The 17955-nt window shown below is 37.2% G+C and overlaps 1 protein-coding gene across 2 annotated transcripts; it reads left to right on the top strand.

The window, feature by feature from the left end:
* Positions 1-11877: 11877 nt before the first annotated feature.
* On the top strand, positions 11878-17587 carry LOC113347413 (phosphoenolpyruvate carboxykinase (ATP)-like). Of its 2 annotated transcripts, XM_026591062.1 has the most exons (13): positions 11878-12017; positions 12280-12567; positions 13052-13236; positions 13525-13678; positions 13785-13869; positions 14954-15054; positions 15199-15497; positions 15643-15816; positions 15978-16043; positions 16159-16337; positions 16573-16742; positions 16910-17078; positions 17172-17587. In XM_026591062.1, the coding sequence occupies exons 2-13, from the start codon at positions 12293-12295 to the stop codon at positions 17313-17315; spliced, it is 2001 nt and encodes a 666-aa protein (XP_026446847.1). In that variant the 5' UTR covers positions 11878-12017; positions 12280-12292; the 3' UTR covers positions 17316-17587. The 2 variants fall into 2 exon arrangements, with proteins under 2 accessions (XP_026446847.1, XP_026446846.1); XM_026591061.1 differs by having other exon boundaries at positions 16910-17587.
* The last annotated feature ends 368 nt before the right edge of the window (positions 17588-17955 follow it).

The following is a 17955-nucleotide window of genomic DNA, read 5'->3' as shown; positions in this document are numbered from 1 at the left end:
AGAATTTAAACAAGCCCACACAAAATAAATACAAGCCCACAAATTAAACAACAAGCCCAAAATAAATTATTACAAACCCAAAATAAAAAAAAAAAGCCCAAAAAATTGGGTTAATTATTACAAGCCCACAATTAAAGAAATTTGGAAGCCCACAGGTTGGGTTCTCTCAATGGAATGGGTTTAGGCTTACCTTTTTAGCACAGCCCAGCTGCTCTGATATTGTTGCAAAAACCCAGTTGGGTTTTGGTTCTTTTCCTTGGTGGCGTCCCAGCAGAGGAAAAACAGGTTCAGAACAGCAGGTCCAACAGCAAATGAAGTGAAGCAGATGCAGATGCAAATGCTATGAAATGAAATACAAAATAGCTAAAGAAAAACACAGATAAAACACAGCACCAATCCCCGGCAGCGGCGCCAAAAACTTGGCAGGCCTCAAAAGGGTTAAAAATTATCCCCGGCCAAAAACTTGGTGGCCCGGAGATATGTATAAATTAGCGCAATGAAAACGGGGGCCTACAGTAATACCGCAAGTGCACGGTCGTCAGTTGTAGCTCGTGCAAGTACGGGTCGATCCACAGAGATCGGGTGTGTTGGAGTTTCTACTATTTGGGTTCTAGTTGTTTTGGGCTATGAAGCCTTTTGGCTTAAATTGGGCTTTGAGTACTAATGAGTTTGATAACAATAAAATGAACTGAGCTTGGGCTCAGTTGGTCTTTGAAGTGTGAATGGGCTTTGGCCTTAAACTTAGGCTTTTGATTAAGCCCACAGTTGACTGAATTGGGCTTTTAACCTTAACCTAAACTGTGGTTGGGCCTTAATAAACTGGGCTTTGAGCCTTAATGAAATGGGCCTCAGTGAACTAAACCTTGGGCTTTTGTTTTGGTCTTCTGATGAGCCCAAGTTGTGCTCTGGGCTTTTGGATTCAGTCAAGGATCTGGGCCTTTGGGCCTTTGAGGAACTGAACTTGGCTTGGCAGGAGAAGTGGAGTGGCAGCACCAGGTAGCAGGCCTAGGAGCACAGCAGCAGCAGCAAGAGAAAGGAAGGCAGCAACACAAGTGCTGCACAGCAGCTGCAGGGCAAAAGCAACAGCAACAGCAGCTGTAGGGGAAGGGAAAACAATGCAGCAAGGGTTGCAGCAGCAGCTGCAGCAGTAGAAGAAAAAGGCAGCAATGCAGCAGCAGCACAAGGAGTGGTAAACAGTGGCTCTAGGCCAAATTGGAAGCAAACCAGAGAACAAAAGATTGGCAAAAACAGCAAAGACTAAACAGATTAAAAACTAAACAGCAACAAAACAGTGATCAAAAACAAAACAAAATGGAGCAAAGTGAAAGTGACACAAAAAGAGCAATTAGCCTAAGGCAGGGGGGGATGGTGGAAGCTAACATGGAGCAAAACTAAGGCAAGAATACAGGCATACTAAAAGAATGGGAAGAGAATTAGCTTGCTATGAGCACTAATTTCTCCCAATGCTCAATCAACAGTGCAACCTAAGCATACACAAATAGAATGGCAAGATAATCAGCTTGCTATGAGCACTGATTTCTTCCATTACACAATCAGTTCAATGCTTCAAAGGTATCTAGCCTAGCATTCCATCAAACTAACAGCAAGTTTAACATAACAGGAGCACTAACAAATTAACAGGATCATCAACAGGATATGAAAATAAACACATTAACAGAAACATAAACAGGAATTACTTTAACCTAACATGATAAACTAACACTAACAGGGAGCAACAGGATTAACAGTAACATCAACAGAACATAGTAGACATGAACATAACTGAAATTGAAGCAGGAAATTGAAATTGAAAATTAAACATAAACCCTAAATTGATTTTGAAATTAAAATTTACAAACTAAAATTAAACCTAATTGGTAACTTGGCTAGTCCAAGAACAACTTCTACACCATACCCATCTCTATTTATACAAAAATGTAAGCAGAATCCTAATTTGAAAACCCTAATTTTTCTAGGGTTTGAAACTTCACCTAATTGACGTGACAAAACAGCTTCAAAATGTCGACCCATGCTTCTTCTTTCTTCTCTGCTTTCTCCATGTCTCTGTTGCGTCGAATCATAGCTATCAACTAGTCCTCGAGTTCACATGCCATCAGTGAGAGGGCGTTGAAATGGATGAACTAACTTGACAGTTAGGAGAGATGGTGGCGTCTGTGATGTGTGGGGAAGAGGGTGGTTTGGCAGACATGGTGTGGTAGAGTTTAGAGCAGTTGTGGAGTTGGTGGTGGTGGCAGCGAGTTGGTGGAGCAGGTGGAAGGGGAAGGCTCTGCTGTGGAGAAGTGATGGAGGAGAGGTCGACTGTTTTGGGAAGAAGGGTATTAGGTATTTGGGTATTAAGGTGTGAGGCAGGGATAAAGATTTTGATGTTTCGCGAAGCTTAGCCGTGGGATGTGGAGCTGGTAGGTAGATCGGACGGTGATGCGGAGGCAAGCGAGGAGCGACCGTCGGATGAAGTGATACAACGAATACGAACGGTGCTAGATTAGGTTAGGTGCTGTAGTGTAAGGCGGAGATATCAAACTTTGATGAACAGCAAGGGAGAAACCGTTGGATTCAACTACCATCTAATCTGAAGGCTTGGAATTTCAGCGCTGTGGTGCTTGGCAGAGACTTCAGATTTTGATGCTCTATGAAGGAGCGACCATCGGATGCTTCTGAGAACTGATCTGATGGCTGAGAACGGAGGCGTTTTTGTGTGTAGAAAATGAGGTTGTGCGCACCATTCTTCGCGGCTTCCTTGCGTGATTTCTCCCGGCTTTTCACTACTTTTCTGCTCTTTTTGCTCCGCAAGTCATCCAGACTTTATTTATTACCTAAAAATGCAAAATTAATTAATAAAAATATTTATTCTTGAAAACAATGAAAATACAGAATATGGGATAAAATGTAGAATTAATGCACAAAAGATGAGTTAAATGCGAACAAAAAGGGATAAATATATACAATATTTGGCACTCATCATTACACACTTTATGTTCTTGGCCAGGAACAACAAAACCTTCAGGTTGTTCCATGTAAATTTCTTCTTCTAATTCACCATTCAAAAAAGTTGTTTTAGCATCCATTTGATGAACAACAAGATTATGCACAGCAACAACAACAATCAAAACACGAATAGAAGTTAATCTTGTAACAGGAGAATAAGTATCAAAGAAATCTACATCTTCTCTTTGTCTAAATCCTTTAGCTACCAACCTAGCTTTGTGTTTGTCTACTGAACCATCAGGGTTCAACTTCCTTTTAAGTACCCATTTACAACCTATTGCTTTGCAACCAGGGGGTAAATCTGCTAGGTGCCAAGTTCTGTTAAGATTATGGGAGTCCATTTCATTATCTATGGATTCTTGCAAAAAACCAGATTCAGGTGAATTAAGTGCCTCTTAAAGACTAGAAGGGTCTTCCTCTGGGGTATAAACTTCAAATTCAGAACCATATTCTGTCGCAATGCTAGCCCTTTTGCTACACCTAGGTTCAATCTCAGCGTCTCTACTTTCTGCAGTTCTAGGTTCTTCTATTCTAAGTTCAGAACTTGTACTAGGTAGAGAACCCCCACTATTTCTAGATTTAAAAGGAAATCTATATTCAAAGAAATCAGCATCAATAGATTCAATAATAACTTTATTATTAAGATCAAAAAATCTATAAGCTTTACTATTTTGAGCATACCCAACAAAAACACATTCATAAGCTTTACTAGCTAGCTTTGATCTTTTAGGATCAGGAATACGAACATAAGCCAAACAACCCCATACTTTAAAATAAGATACATTTGGTTTTCTGTTTCTCCATAGTTCATACGGTGAAATTTTAGTTTTTGAATTTGTAACACGATTCAAGACATAACAAACAGTCAACAAAATTTCTCCCCACTAATGGGGGGCAGCACCAGAACTCAACAAACATGCAGTCACAAGAGTAGTAAAAGTACGATTCTTTCTTTCAGCTTTTCCATTCATTTCAGGGTTATAAGGGGCAGTTTTTTCATGTATAATTCCAGAAGATTCATAAATTTCAGTGACTGGTTTAGAATCATATTCAGTTCCCCTATCACTACGAAATCTCTTAATTTTCCTACCAAATTGATTTTCAACTTCAACAATAAAAACCTTAAATTTTTCAATAGCTTCATTCTTATGACTTAGCAAGTAAACATAGGTATAATTAGAATAATCATCAGTAAAAGTCATGACATATCTTTTTCCATTTTTAGTTAATATACCTTCATATTCACATAAATCAGAATGCACTAACTCTAAAGGCTCAGATTCTCTAACAACTGATTTATGGGAACTCTTGGTTATTTTTGCTTGACTACAAGATTCACACTTTTCAAAGTCATGCATGGATAGTTTTGGAATAAAACCTTGTTTGCTCATGGTATCTACTGATCTACTGTTCACATGACAAAGTCTAGCATGCCAAACATTAAAAGTACACACCATATAAGAAGAAGATGCAATTTTATTCATTTCAACGTTAAGCTTAAACATTCCATCAGCAGCATAACCTTTTCCTACAAACACTTTTTTTTAGTAATTGTGTAAACATCAGATCCAATAGTTTGATACAGCCCAGCCCTTGTTGAGAAGATAGCCGGAAACAAGATTCTTTCTCATTTCTGGAGTGCGGAGGATATCTTTCAGTATAATTGTCTTCCCAGAAGTAAACTTCAGTTCTACCGTACCAGAACCTTTCACAATAGTGGTATGGGAGTCTCCCAACAACACTTTTTTATCCTTGATTTCTGCATAGCTCTTAAATAGGGACCTATCAAAACAACAATGGCGCGAAGCACCACTGTCTATCCACCACCCATCGGTTCCACCAACCATGTGAATCTCTGGATCAGAAACCATGGAAATTATAACACTTTGAGCAGCATTAGCTTGTGCATTATTCTTTCCTTTGTTATTCCTGCAATCCCTAGCCATGTGGTTTGGTTTACCGCAGGCATAACAAAGGAACTCAAAATCAGAATTCTGAAATTTTCTTGAAAGGTGTGGGTTCTTGTTTTAATTAGGTTTTCTTTTCCTTTGGTTCTGGTCAGGTTTCATCGGTTTTTTCTTAGGTTTCAAACTCGGTTGAGTCTGATTCTTATTGTTGGAAACGATAAGAATCTCTTCCTTTCTGTCTTGTTTCCGTGCTTCCTCTTCAACCCTGAGCCTAACAATCAAACTTTCAAGAGAAAATTCCTTAGTTTTATGACGCAAAGCATTACGAAAATCTTTCCAAGATGGGGGTAATCTATCAATCAGTACAGATACTTGAAATTGTTCATCAGTTTTCATACCTCCCGTTATAATTTCATGAGCTATTTTCTGAAGTTCATGAGCCTGAGCAACGACTGATTTTTCATCCACCATTTGATATCTCAGGTAGCGGCTTACAGCATATTTCTTCGATACAGCTTCTTCATTGTCATATTTTTTCTGTAAGGTATCCCACACATCTTTAGCAGTATCAAATGTGGAGTAATATTCATATAGATCGTCAGACAAAGCATTCAGAATATAGTTTTTGCAATCAAAGTCATTATAAATCCATTTTTCATAGGCTTTTTGTTTTTCTTCAGCAGTTTGGGTCACAACAGGTTCTTCAGTTGGTTGAGGAGTTGCACTTTTTGCGTCTGGAGTTGTTTTTTTCGCAGCTTCTTCATCTTATGGATTAGTTGGTTTGATGGAGGTCACCATCATGTGAAACTTCATCAGTTTGAGGTAGAAAAACAACTTTAGCTTCCATCTTCTGAAATGAAGTCCTTCAAACTTGAACGGCTTGTTGATATCAGCAACGGTTATCTTTTCAGATTCCATGGAAGAAAGATTCGTCTTAAAATTTTTAGAAAAATTGCCGATTTCAAACCTGCAAAACAAAAGTTAAACACAAAAACAAGAGAACGGCTGAGTCACGACCAGGTCGCTCTCTTTAAGACGTTTCGTGGCTCTGCCTTGAGTTTTGTGCAAGTAGTTCGTTCTTCGTCACAACGCCCCCAGGATAAAACAGACGAGATAAAAACTCTCTTCAATCCCTCACGTACACAATGAGAGATTGATCAGTTTCACTCTTTCTTATCTTGCTCAGAAAAAACTAGTCTCTTGATTCTCAAAAAAAACAACAACAACAGTGGTATTGAAAACTTGTTTTCCTTCTGCTTCCAACACTGATTATAGCCCAAGCAATGAATACGAATAAATGCAAAATAAATTTAATTTATTGCAAACATTATAAATTTCATAACAGTATAAAACGCGCAAATTAATCGTACCATAATTAGCACAATTATTAACGCAATTAAGGGCAGTAAAACTGGGCTAAAAATTCTTTTCAAAATCAGCAAAAATAACTTTCCAAATTCAAGAGACCTCCCAAGACCCCAAGGCCCCGCTCCCGGAATAATTATATATATATATATATATATCCAATCAGTAGGGGGAGGGATTTGATCATGAGACCTCACCCTCAAGGCCCAAAATGCTTAACCACTGGGCCAAGCTCGAATTGTTGATAAAATATATAAAAGAATTATTTTAAAACATATATCCCAACACATACAAGTCGTAGTTAATGAACGGTAAGATAATTACTCAAGAAAGGTGCAATTACAGTTGACCATTGAAAAGAAGAAGAACTCGGTAGATCCATTTATGAAGAGTCTCCCAAAGGAAATAATTTCAATAAAGTATACAAAAATGGGGCTAAGGTCTGTGAAAGAAGGTTGATCACCCATAACAGAAACCCAACCTATGTTTTGAAAAGGATAAACAAGGTTCAACGTGGTACCAACAAGTTATGGAAGTGATTATGGTGCACTAAGTAAATACTTCTCATTTCTGTTTAGTGATGTGATTCTGCAAGAGCAAAGGGATGTATATCAGTTCTTAATAAGTCTATTATTCGTTTACAAGTGTATCGCAAAAACATCTTTAAGAGACTTACCTATATGAGTATGGAAATCATGTAGTTTCCTAAGAGAATAAGACTGTTCTCTAAAGCAGACTCATGAATCCAGGATATATCACATGGCCATTAACGTGCTGAGCTCTAGAACACACAATCTCTGAAATCAGTATGTGTGGAGATTCCGGTTTTATCACATGGGGTACTTGGTTCAAGACTAGTTTCACCACTGAACCTCGATAAGGCTTTGAATTTCTTACTCTAAGTGAAGGTTCAAATCCAAAATATACATATCATTTATGTATTGTTTTCTACGATGATGCTTATTCCAACTTTGCGTGAACTATCTCTTGAGTGATGCAGCCGCTCATATTTTGTAAACTTTACTTTATTTTGTGTTTATGTTTGGTTTTTGAAAATAGGGGGAGATTGTTGGATATTTTCAATAAAATGGATAGTAAAATGTTTTTCACTTTAATTTGCACTACGACTGGGGGAGCGTCTCGTGTCGAATGGACACAATGGTTATTTGTTGGGGATGAGGAGGCACCTCTAATGGGTGTAATGGTTCACAAAAGACGCAACCATTCCCACTAGACACCTTATGTGTCTTTTGGAAATGAAGAGTCATCTCCCAATAAGTATGAGTTCCGTATAAATAGTCATGATTAGCTTCATTTGTATGTATTCAAAATGTTTTTGTTTTCTCTCTTCTAAGCATCATCAGAATTCTATTCTTGTATGTTCTTGATTGGGTCAAGGGGTACAAACCTTGAATCCAATGACGTTGTTATAGGGCTTCATTGCATCTTGACGGTAATATTTCATATACCCGTTTGTAATTGCCAATTCATTGGGAGAGTCGATATAATTGTCTAAAAGAATCTTAATGGAGCCTTGAAGCTGAAGTACAACATTTCTCTTAGTGTTTCATCTTCTCTTTTAGCCTATTTTTTCCAACAATTCCATGCCACAAATTTCAGACCTATGTTGAATTATGTCCCCTGAAATTCTTTTGAATTAAATCTAATTGCTTGAAAGTGTACTTAGAAAATTAGAAGTTACTCATGCAATGTGCTGGAATAGAATGGGAAAACTTTACCAGTTTTGTTTTACTTGCATGATTTAAGTCTTCGACTTCTACTCTTTCAAGGACAACGGACGTTGATGCTAAAATTGTAGCTTTTATTACGAAGAGATGCAAGCAAAACCGGTAGCTACACGAAACCTACTCAACTTGACAATAGGGAATAGCCTTTTCTCCCGCTGACCATGCCCCGGTTTTGTTATCTTGCATATCACCCTTGTATCTCATTGTAACCAAAGTCAAAACTGCCGTGGACAGCAAGTGAAGGATTACTTGAGCTGGATTGTGTAAGCTAGACCTTAGTTCAAGTGGACTTTAGTTTGTTGCACAAATTAAGTTGAGAAAACAAGCCAGATCCGACTTCCGAGACAGAAAAATGACTTCCCGAAATCACACGGAATACAACTTCTTAAGGTGAAACAAGCACGCCAGTGTCCCCCCATCTGCTCGGCTTTGTGCATAGTTCCGATAACTTACTAGTGAAACCTGCAAAATGGAATCCGATGGCAGGCCATTTGTGTGCCCTTGATACAGCTGCTTCCTGTCACGGGAGGGAAAGATAAAAAGCAAGCACAGTGGGATTGTGGTGTTGAAAGTTTCGGAAAGATGATAAAAAAAATCGTTGAAACATGTGCCATTTTATCGAAAAGTTTCGTTACCTCCAATCAGTTGCTACTTGTCATAACAAAAGGACACCACAACATGTGTATGTAGCCCCCGTTTCACCTCACTTCTCTTTTTCCACCCCATCCTTATTAACCAAACATCCTTATCTTTTCCATTTCACACCCACTCACCATCCATATCCACCTACCGTCTTCAAACGGTGTTAAAATAATACCAATAATGGCGATGATGTCATCATCAATGCTTATTTTAATATTTTGCTTAAACCTCGTATAGTTTTTGGTTGTAAGATCTGGCGTGGCATGCCTGTTTGGCCATTGCACTTTAATGAAGATCGGGCGATAACCAAATGTGACGTGGAGAGTCTGGAGACCACGGGAATCAGTCAAGTTCAAAGGATGTAAGCTCCGACAAATATGAAATTTGAAAATCTCGTCTGAGCAATTTATCGCCTTATATGCTACTAGAAGTTAGACTTCCACAGTTCCGTTCGTCATCGCCAAATTTTGCAAATGTCCACCATTAGACTGAGCTGCAATTTAGCAGTCATTTGCCAAAATTACTATCTTGAGCTCCATTTAGTCCCGCAAAAACCCTTTGCGATTTTCCTTAGTGATGATGTATTGCGCGCGCACAAGTATTATGTCTTGGGTTCCGACTTGATCCCCGACGCACAAGGGCAAGGCAAGTTGGTTCAACACTTGAACCAATTACAGTATAATGTTGAACAGATCTCTAGTCAAGACATGAAAGGAGTCTAAAGCTAATTATAGGACCATTGCCAGAATTCTGCTCAATTTTAAACGCGTTAAGGTCTTAAGACACTTAGAGAGATAGGAAATGGTGGCTCAAAACTAGGAGTCAGCTACAAGAATATATATCAAAAACTAGACTACCTATCAAACAGCCATGAGACAACTGCTGAGGTTTGACTAATTGGATGGTTGCGTACAATTTCTTTATATTGGTTATCCAGGACCAGCGCTGCAAAATATGATTTTGAAGAGACAACTAGCGGATTGCAAGATTAATTCATGTGTTAGTAGGATGTGTTTTGCACTATGCTACCTTAAAATGGATTCAAATTTCATAACTACGACACAACGATAACCATGACACAAGTAGGACCGTCGCTGAGCATAGGTCAGCTAGGCGACGGCCTAGGGCCCCCATATCCTATAGGTTATGTATAAGAGTTGGTATGCGGCAAACGCCTAATTTTGGAATAAGCATTCAACTTTTCTTCTTTTATTTTTCATTTTCCTAGTTCTTTTCCTTGATTTATTGTATCTAATTTTCCCTTCTTCTTTTTGTTGATTTATTGTATCTAATTTCCCATCTATTTCACTTTGTTGTTTTTCTGTCGTTACATTTATTACTCCCTCCGTTCCTTTTTAATAGGCTGGTTTTGTTTTTAAAGAAATTTAAGGAAATTAAGGGAACTAATAATTGAAAGCGGTCCTCATTACACTTCTCAATAAAAGAAGTGAAGTGAAATGGTTCACATGACACTTATCATCAAAAGAAGTAAAGTGAAATGGTCCACATGACACTTGTCATTAAAAGAAGTTAAGAGAAAAATGGTCCCAGAAAATTAAAGTAACATTTGACTTTCCCAATTAGGAAACCAGCCTTTTTTTTTGAAACATTTATTTATAGAAATCAGCTTATTAAAAAGGAAAGGAGGGAGTAAAATTTACAAATTTTAGGATTTTCTCCTTCCCTAATTAAGAAACAAGAACTATATTAACCCCAATGAAATCAAAGTAAATTTTACCAGTTGACATTTAGTTTCTTTTATCTGGATTCCACTTCCTAACTTCATTCAACAATTTCAATGCTTCGAAAAAAAATAATCAACAACTCAATCTAGTTGTTGTGTATAAATATGTTGCAAGTTTACCGGCCTATTAAATTTTAGGATTTTCTCCTTTCCTAATTAAGAAACAAGAACTATATTAACCCAAATGAAATCAAAGTAAATTTTACCAGTTGACATTTAATTTCTTTTATCTGGATTCCACTTCCTAACTTCATTCAACAATTTCAATGCTTCGAAAAAAAAATAATCAACAACTCAATCTAGTTGTTGTGTATAAATATGTTGCAAGTTTACCGGCCTATTAAATTTTAGGATTTTCTCCTTTCCTAATTAAGAAACAAGAACTATATTAACCCAAATGAAATCAAAATAAATTTTATCAGTTCACATTTAGTTTCTTTTATCTGGATTCCACTTCCTAACTTCATTCAACAATTTCAATGCTTCGAAAAAAAAATCAACAACTCAATCTAGTTGGTGTGTATAAATATGTTGCAAGTTGGGAAATCGGCAAACAACTCATTTGAACGACTTCTTATATCAAGATTGGAAGTTATCTAAGGCATGATATGGATTAAAAGTTATCTAAAGGAATGATATGGATTAAAACTTTTTGAAGTTTTTTTCCTGCCCAAACACGAAAAAGAAAGAAAAAATGTTGATTTTCAGAAAGATATGGAAGGCTGCCACCCCAATGTGTTTATATCATACGGAATTTTTGACAATTCTGATTATAGTCGGCTTGTCCGAACAAAGTTTGGAAGTTGATAGCAGAAAAATTTATTTTGATAGTACAATTGATGATTTTGATTCGAAAATGGCAGAAATAATGATCTTTGTAAGATAATGTGTTTTTCCGGGGTTTTTTTGGCGGACCTTATCATTTAGTTATCTATGGTATCTTCTTTTATATTAATCAAACTAGAAAAAAATTCCCTTACAAAGGGCCCGTTTCTCTAACTTCGTCTAGAGCCCCAAATAGTTTGCTACGGCCCTGTACACAAGAATGTTTAACATTCTAGATCCGCAAAACTTTACTGGAAAATGTTACATGTACCCGTATTTCCTCCGAAAGTGTTAATCTGTATTACCCATTGTGTAGACATATGTGCTCCGTTGTAGGACGAAATTAGTGAATGAGAATACCAAAAATACCATCTAAATGTAATTAGTTTTTCCTGGTGTAGCGTACGCGTACGTAGAGAAATTATGGTAGTTTACTTGTGTTATCGGGACAAATGAAACTGTTGTTTCGGAGAAAACAAAAATCAACAAAACCGTTTCGCGTTTAATTGAATTTTATCGTTATCCATTTAACCTAAGTTTAGTTCAAAAAACTAACTATGGTTACTGTGGATATGGTTAAGTTAAAATGGAAGAAAAAAAACCTTTAAAAGGAAGAGTCGATCCCTCTGTTTTTCTCATCCCTCAATACTTCATTTCTCTTTCTCTACATTACCACATTGCATGGTCGTTTCCTTCGTATTCTCATTCTCTTTCGTTTCACATTCGTTTTAGGGTTTATCCCTTTCAGTTCTTCAGTTCGTTTAAGCTCGCACCTTTCTGGTTCGATCTCTTTCTCTGCATTTCCTGTTCTTGATAATATTTTCTGTAATGTTATATTATTCAAATTTTCATGATTCAAAAGAATCGGTGTTATAACCAGATTTTTCAGCTGTATTAAATTTGAAGATTTCTAACTTTGACTAGTTTGGATATGTTAGAATCCGACTTTTACGGATTTTGTTAGAGATATTTTCCTACTAAATAAATGATGATTTTGATCAATAATAATAATTTCAGTTTTGTGATCTTTTCTTGTCTGCAGAGAATCAGAAAAAATGGCAGGAAATGGCAATGGAGCAGAATTCAGTTTCGTTGGTACTGCTAATGGAAATGGAACAGCAAGAAATGGATTAGCAAAGATACAAACACATGAAAAGAAACCAAATGGAATATGTCATGATGATACCGCCGCTCCCGTGAAAGCTCAAACTCTAGATCAACTTCATTCCTTTCAAAAGAAAAAATCTGCTCCTACGACTCCTATCAAAGGTTCTCAGGGTGCTTTATTCGCTGAAGAAGATCGCAGTAAACAACAACTCCAATCCATCAGGTATAAATAATAACAGCACAGGCCTAGTAATAATCAAAACCAGAATTCACAGTTTCGATCAAAAATGTTTTATTTCCTGTTTTTTAGCAGAGTTTATCTGACAAATACTCTATTCTACCTGAACAAGGTTTTATTGTTGGCGTCGACGAGTTTTAGCGTAAACGTGTTTTAAAGAGAGAGATGTGCGGTTTTTTAATAAGTAATCCATCAATTTAGCTTAATCAGACGTCTTATTTAGGCTAAATTTGTGATTTACACGTAGGGAAAAAACAAAAATTCATAAGCAGGAAAAAAGAGATTTTAAGTGATAAGTATTATTACGAGAAGAATCTCTTAACTTATCTATGTGGGCCCCTCATGGATTAATCTAATTTATAGGACTGAACTTGACCTGTTCGTACTTGGAAGTTAAGCAGATCCATGGTTTGTTTAAACTGCTGTAGGTAGAATTTAGCGGATCTAACAAGGAACTTGCTTGTTTCAGTGCGTCTTTGGCATCACTAACAAGGGAGACAGGACCAAGAGTGGTGAAAGGAGATCCAGCAAAGAAAGGACCTGAAACCCCAAAGGCTTCACATGTGTCGCATCACCACCATTTCACACCCACTCTCAGCATCAGTGACAGTGCTCTCAAGTTCACCCACATCCTCTACAATCTCTCGCCTGCAGGTACCCATCACCACCTCTCAAAAACTGTAAAGTTTTCTTTAGGCTTTTTGTTCTGATCATGGATGGCATTCCATGACGGGATCGGATTCGTGATGCTGTTGTTGTTCACGGATGCATCTTCGTGTCTTTTCATTTCCTTTGTGTGACTAAAAGGATTACGTACTTCCTAAGGAGAACGCCTATGTTTTCGATGGCCATCCTTATCGAGCAAAAGTGGAATTAGATATTGCCATTAATAGCCTTGTATGATTTGTTAATTACATTTTCGTTTTTTTATGTGTCCATCAGAGCTGTATGAACAGGCGATTAAGTATGAACATGGATCATTCATAACATCAAGCGGAGCATTAGCAACTCTATCAGGTGCAAAGACTGGTAGATCTCCAAGAGATAAAAGGGTTGTCAAAGATGAAACTACTGAGGATGAGCTCTGGTGGGGAAAGTAAGTATTACTACTTCTTAGCTTATCTCTCTTTTCCCCATAATTGCAGATCAAAATTGTGGAACTCTCTAATTTGTTTGTCTGTCTATCGGTCTCTAATTTACAGGGGCTCACCAAACATTGAAATGGATGAACACACCTTCTTGGTTAACAGAGAAAGAGCTGTGGATTACTTGAACTCACTGGATAAGGTATAATAAATGGAGATTAATATGAATGAAACACATAGCAGCTTCTCAGCTGTGTCATGTTTTTATCTTCCTAACAATTATCGATTTCTCTCTTTTTTTTTTCTTCTTTTTTACTATTGTGATGATATCTATGAATGATGGTATCTTTCTTGACTTCTTCTAAATACAGTGACAATACTACCCTCAATCAGTTGATGACCACACTCCCATTCTTTGTCCTATTCTGGAAAAATAGATAAAAATTTCAATTTGTCCACTTTTGATTTTGCTAAAATACACTGAAATGATGACCCTTAAATTTCTTCTGTTATGACAAATTTTCTCCATTTCTTCTGGGTCCCCAGAATTTAATGAGTAGGAAACCAGAAAATCTTGATAAAAATTGTTAGAGAATAAATGGCAAGAGTTGAATTAATGAGTTATGACAAGTTTGTAACAGAAAATCACACGTTAACAGTAGAGACAGTAACAGCAGTAGTATTGTTTGTAAGCTCCTTTGATTTTCCATACCGAGACCTTTCCTGTGTTTCTTGTTCTGTGTGCCGAATCTTAGCCAGTCTGTTTATGCTCCATTCTGAATCTGAGCTTACCTTTTGCCATGCTTTATCAGTTATTATTGAAATTTCAGAAGATCAGGAATAAACATCCTGTGATCTTATTTACTCTTTCTATTCATTGCAGTAGTTGCTGAAAAATATTAAAGAATCAGAAAGAAAAAATAGTTTCTTAATTGAGTTTAATGAATAATGGAAATGATGTTTACTGATTTCATGACTAAAGTGTATGTCGTGTGACCAATATCCGACCCTCTTTCCGACCTGTGTTGACTCTAGGACTACAGTTATTTAGGAGTAAGGAAAACCAGACAGTATGGCCTAACACACTGCAAGTACTAGACCATCTAAACACTGGATTGTGGTGCTCATTATCCCCAAACATCCATAATTTGATTAATACTCTGGTGCTCATTACTATTTTAGTTTTTAGATTATGATTATTATTTGGTAATGATATGTCCTAGTTATCATGGTATGTATATAAACAAGTTTTGATTTCTAAAATGTTTGCTTATGGACGAATTCAGGTGTTTGTTAATGATCAATTCTTGAACTGGGATCCAGAAAACAAAATCAAAGTCCGTATTGTATCAGCTAGAGCCTATCACTCCTTATTTATGCACAACATGTAAGTGAAAAGTGACTTCAACTTCTGTGAGTAAGCTTTATTTGTAAAGGCGTCCTATATGAAAAAGATAGATAAAAATTCTACTATTCCAGTCATAAGCATAAATAGGTTCAATGTACAAATGATAACTGTGTGGGTTGGCAGGTGTATTCGACCCACACCTGAAGAGCTGGAGGATTTCGGTACTCCGGACTTCACTATTTACAATGCTGGTCAGTTTCCATGTAATCGTTACACCCATTACATGACTTCCTCTACTAGTATAGATCTTAATCTTGCTAGGAGGGAAATGGTTATCCTCGGTACCCAGTATGCCGGGGAAATGAAGAAGGGTCTTTTCAGCGTTATGCATTACCTCATGCCCAAGCGTCAAATTCTCTCCTTACACTCTGGTTGCAATATGGGAAAAGATGGCGATGTCGCCCTCTTCTTTGGTTTATCAGGTACATTATTACTAAGTCTCCGTGACATTGAGCCATCAATTTCCCTTTAATTACTCTCTGCATAAGTATTTGTATCATTATTCCCCTTTTTCTTTACTTCCAATACCATTATTACTAAATAGTCCTTTGTTTGTCTCATTTGTAGGTACTGGAAAGACAACTTTGTCTACTGACCACAATAGGTATTTAATTGGAGACGATGAGCACTGTTGGAGTGAGAATGGTGTTTCAAACATTGAAGGTGGATGCTATGCCAAGTGCATTGACCTCTCAGGAGAAAAAGAACCAGATATCTTCAATGCTATCAAGTTTGGAGCTGGTAACACTCCTGTACTCTTTTATAGCCCTATTCGTTGGCAATTTTGGTCTTGATAAATCATGGTTTTGTGATATTTGTTAGTTTTATTTTAGACACAAGACATGGTTTTGTGACCTTTGTTACTACGTATATGTTAACAACGTCCTGTGGGTGTTTGACAGTGTTGGAAAATGTTGTATTTGATGAGCACAACCGAGAGGTGGACTACACAGACAAATCTGTCACAGGTAAATAGTATGATCTGAGGCATACATAATTTAGTTTACATCTTATAATGTTGCTTAATCTCTATTCTAAGGGAGTGAACCATGTTTACTTATTCAATCTATTTGTTTCTTTCAGAAAATACTCGTGCTGCATACCCTATCGAATACATCCCCAACGCAAAGATACCATGTGTAGGGCCACACCCTAAGAATGTCATTCTTTTGGCATGTGATGCTTTTGGTGTGCTCCCACCAGTGAGCAAATTGAACCTGGCGCAGACCATGTATCACTTCATTAGTGGTTACACTGCTCTGGTACTCACTTATATCACTTTACTACTTACTTTCCTGTAATGCTATCCTGTCCCTCTAATCAGATAATGCATTTATTTATAGTTGGCCGTAAGGTTTTGATTGTCTCTCATCCTTCTGAAAATTGGCTTCAGAGATTTTGACATTTATCCATCCAAATCAATTACGTATTTGTATATAGTAGTAAATCTAGATTTTCCTTGACCAGATATCTGACATTTTAAGGATTTCAAAACAGGTTGCTGGAACAGAGGAAGGAATCAAGGAACCGCAGGCAACATTTTCAGCCTGTTTTGGAGCAGCATTCATTATGTTGCATCCTACCAAATATGCTGCTATGCTTGCTGAGAAGATGCAGAAGCACGGTGCTACAGGGTGGCTCGTCAACACTGGATGGTCCGGTGGAAGGTAAGCACGGTGCTACAGCATTCAAGTCCCTGGGACGTTAGTAATCGTCGTATCCTACCTCCATGACTGTCTAACACCTCGTTGGTAGTATATATATGTGGTTTTGTTCACCACCCTGATATTAATTTAAACAATAAAATCTTAAAACTTCATTCCTTCTTTTGCAGCTATGGTTCAGGTAACCGCATCAGGTTGCCCTACACCCGAAAAATCATCGACGCCATCCATTCTGGCAGTCTCCTGAATGCAAAGTTCAAGAAAACCGAAGTGTTTGGCCTTGAGATCCCTACTGAAGTCGAGGGAGTTCCGTCAGAAATCTTGGATCCAATGAACACTGTAAGAGCAGTTTTACCTCTTCTCTTTCAGACTCCTAAATTTTTTGTGAAATTAACAATGTGCACTTTTTTTATTGTTCTGTTGAAAATTCAGTGGTCAGACAAGGATGCCTACAAGGAGACATTGTTGAAGCTCGGTGGACTATTCCGGAAGAACTTTGATGTCTTTGCAAGCTACAAGATTGGTAAAGACAGCAAGCTCACAGAAGAGATCCTTGCTGCTGGTCCTGTATTCTGATCAATGTTTTAGAAGATGACTACTTGAGATAAGATAGGACAATGAAATGATAATAAAGATAATGATGAAAAGACAATAAAATTAGTTGTTTGTTGGTAGGAGATTGGTGATTATAGTTTGGTGGAGGACTGTTGGTCGATTTGTAATGCTCTCTAGTTATTGTTATGTTGGAATCCGTCTTAGTTTAAATATATGTAAAACATGCTTTCTTAAGCGTTCGCATATTGTATGATCAATACATATATTGAAAGCAGCAATGTTCTTTTTCTCCATTTTGAGTTGTTACTGTTAGTAGTACTTCTAATTGTATTTCTGTCTGCATTTATGTTTTCCGAAAGATTGTTGAGTTGAAAATAGCATTCTTCTTTGTTATCCTTGAAACCGAAGTCAGAAAAGTTTGTCTTGGTTAACAACCGAACTTTTGAAAAGACAATTTATAGAAATTAGGCCGAACTACATCTGTTTTAGCGAAATTCGAAACTCCAATAAAATATCAACAACAAAAGAAAAGATCATTATCTGTTTTAGATGACTGAGATAAAATATCAGCAGCAAAAGAAAAAGTGATATTGTTTAATCGCGCCAGTTAGGGGACGAACCTACGACTTTCTGCTTAGGAAACAGACGCTCTATCCACTGA

The sequence above is a fragment of the Papaver somniferum genome, chromosome 2 (genome assembly GCF_003573695.1).
Source record: "Papaver somniferum cultivar HN1 chromosome 2, ASM357369v1, whole genome shotgun sequence".
Taxonomy (NCBI): Eukaryota; Viridiplantae; Streptophyta; class Magnoliopsida; order Ranunculales; family Papaveraceae; genus Papaver; species Papaver somniferum.
Note: the sequence above shows the minus strand (reverse complement) of the source record. Positions and strands in the feature narration are given on the sequence as shown.

Coding starts and splice junctions, on each gene's coding strand:
- LOC113347413 (XM_026591061.1), top strand. CDS start 12,293: ATGGCAGGAAATGGCAATGGAGCAGAATTCAGTTTCGTTGGTACTGCT. Junction 12,568..13,051: donor CAACAACTCCAATCCATCAG/GTATAAATAATA, acceptor TGCTTGTTTCAG/TGCGTCTTTGGCATCACTAA. Junction 13,237..13,524: donor CTACAATCTCTCGCCTGCAG/GTACCCATCACC, acceptor TGTGTCCATCAG/AGCTGTATGAACAGGCGATT.